Source organism: Morus notabilis, unplaced genomic scaffold (genome assembly GCF_000414095.1).
Source record: "Morus notabilis unplaced genomic scaffold, ASM41409v2 Scaffold9436, whole genome shotgun sequence".
Classification (NCBI taxonomy): domain Eukaryota; kingdom Viridiplantae; phylum Streptophyta; class Magnoliopsida; order Rosales; family Moraceae; genus Morus; species Morus notabilis.
The window spans coordinates 1-2,340 of NW_010361167.1; the positions used below are offsets into that span (position 1 = coordinate 1).

The following is a 2,340-nucleotide window of genomic DNA, read 5'->3' on the forward strand; positions in this document are numbered from 1 at the left end:
GCCGAGAGAGAACATAAAGTAATGAATGTCCATCGTCTTATTTGTCCTCGAAAACTGATACTCCGTTTGTTTCGAGGGTTATGACCTGATTTAAGATCATAATTTTTAGTTTGCTATAATATTTTTCTCTTACAAAAAATTTAACTTTTAAAAATTAAAATCATGAACCAACGGTCACCTGAATTTACCGCATGGTTTTTTTCTGTTGGTTCAAAAAGCTGGTTTGGTGCACTATTAAGTATTTAAACACCCTTCAAAAACAATTCTGCGTATGATTTATCTAACTGGATCTAACTACGCCCCTTGAATCTTAGCAACCATGCAGGTTGATAGATTCTTTATGATGTCGGTAAAAAGACAAAAAAAAAAAAAAAAAGGTATATAATGCCAAAAAATACACCACCTTACACTGAGAGAGGCAAATCAAGAAACATATTCCTCGTATGGCTCAAAAATTTGTACTGAACCGCACTTTGAATGCCTGTACCCCGTAAGTGATGGCGTCCGTGCTTGTGGCCACGTGACTCAGTTTTGGATCCACATGTTTTTACATCAATTCCAATGCTTGACCTGTGAAAATCATGTTAGAAATGATATATAATAAAAGCTTTGTTGAAGAAGAAGTTCCTCATTCCAATTCACAGGTAGTAAATTTAACTGAGATGAATCTTAATTTAATCTCTTATTGCAAAATCATAGTGGCACTTCAAAGAAACCGATGATGTCCTTTTATTATTCATTTGTAACACAAGATTATAATTGTAGCAGCTATTAAAAGATACAGAGAAAGAAGTCGGAAAAAAAAACAAAATACAATATCCAACTTTTACCAAACAAAAATTCTTATTTATTCTCTTCCTGTTCACTTATAGTGGTTGTGACGTTCTGTTCTGCTGTTGAGCGTTGGTATTATCTGCAGGCAGCTGTTTTGCAGCCTCCGACAAGGCTATCGCCGCTGCGGGAGTCATCGATTGATACTGAGAAGGCAATGGTGATGGAGCAGCCACCGCAGCCGGGTGCTGCGTGTAGAAAACTTGCTCATGGGCAACGGCTGAGGCCGGATTCGAGTACTCAAAAGCGTAATTCCCAGCAGCAGAGGAAGGAATAGCAAGAGACTGAGTAGGGTGATGATGCATTTGTGAGAAGCCCATGTAATTTTGCTGAAATTGGTTTTGTGGGATCTGAACCAAAGGAGCATTTGACGCCATAGTGGTTTTGTAAACACCCGATGCAGCCATTTCAGGTGGAGTAGGGGAAGCTGCCTTTGCAGGGTAAACAGGTGGGATACCAGAGGCAGGGGCTGGAGTTGTCAGCGGTCGGCTTGAGGTGACTACAGTCGTTGCGTCAGCAATGTTGGATTGCAAAGACATGTTATATGGCTGCGGTGTTTGTGGGGCAACCGGCATTATATAGACTGGATATTGCTGATCAATTGGATGGTGAAATTGTTGAGGTGTTTGAGGGTAAACTTGGTAGTACTGTGGCATTGTCACCGGACTGGCTGCATGGTGGTGGACATAATGCGCGCCGGCCTGAACATATTGTTGATGCTGATAATGTTGATCCAGATGTTGAGGGAGGATGTAGTTGGAATCTTTAGCTTGTTGTTGAATTTGGGTTCCGGGACCGGGGTCGGAGTTGTCGGTGTTCCTTGTGTTGGGGCTGGCAGGAGCTCTGATTTCTCTAGGTAGAGGATGGAGTTGGTCTTGGTAGTACATTGGTTTTGAGAGGGAGCTTGCAGATGCGATGCTAGTGTCACTATAATACAAGAACAAACTAATTGTCAATATTTCTAGCCTTAACTAGAAAACTTTCATTGTCCAGGTTTAACCTTAAAATGTGCTTAAACAATCTAGTACCCTTAATATTTGACACTTCCTTAAAAAAAAAAGAACGTAACGGACATTATATTGTCTTGTTGATAGTCAAAAACCAACCATAAGGTTTAGTATTGCTTAAATAAATGATGCGATAATTTATGTAAATGGTGTCGACAAATCTTCCAATCTTATCTTACAGCGAGCAGATCTATCCGAACCAAGTTGATAATTTCTAATAAAAAAAAGTTATTAGTGGAGTAAGTGCCAATTAGAACTTCCCAATAATTCAGATTTACCTTTTTACCATTGACTAAAATTCTTTCTGATTACGACAGGACACAAGCCAAACAAAGTAAAAAAGAGAAAGAAATGTTTGGTGAAATAGGAAGTTAATGATAGTGTGGAGGAAAAAGAAAAGGAAAAGAAACCATTCATTGGTACAGAATACCTTGCTACAGAATCTGGAGAAGGCAAATTATAACCGCCGCCGCCGACACCTTTCGGTTGCAGTGGCTGGCAA

At 39.7% G+C, this 2,340-nt stretch overlaps 1 protein-coding gene across 1 annotated transcript; it reads right to left on the reverse strand.

Annotated features, from left to right (window-relative positions):
• Positions 1-711: 711 nt before the first annotated feature.
• Positions 712-2,333, reverse strand: LOC21383948. The gene is made up of 2 exons (XM_010098605.2): positions 2,269-2,333; positions 712-1,758 (listed from the first exon to the last, which is right to left on the reverse strand). The coding sequence occupies exon 2, from the start codon at positions 1,716-1,718 to the stop codon at positions 867-869; it is 852 nt and encodes a 283-aa protein (XP_010096907.1). The 5' UTR covers positions 1,719-1,758; positions 2,269-2,333; the 3' UTR covers positions 712-866.
• Positions 2,334-2,340: the final 7 nt, after the last annotated feature.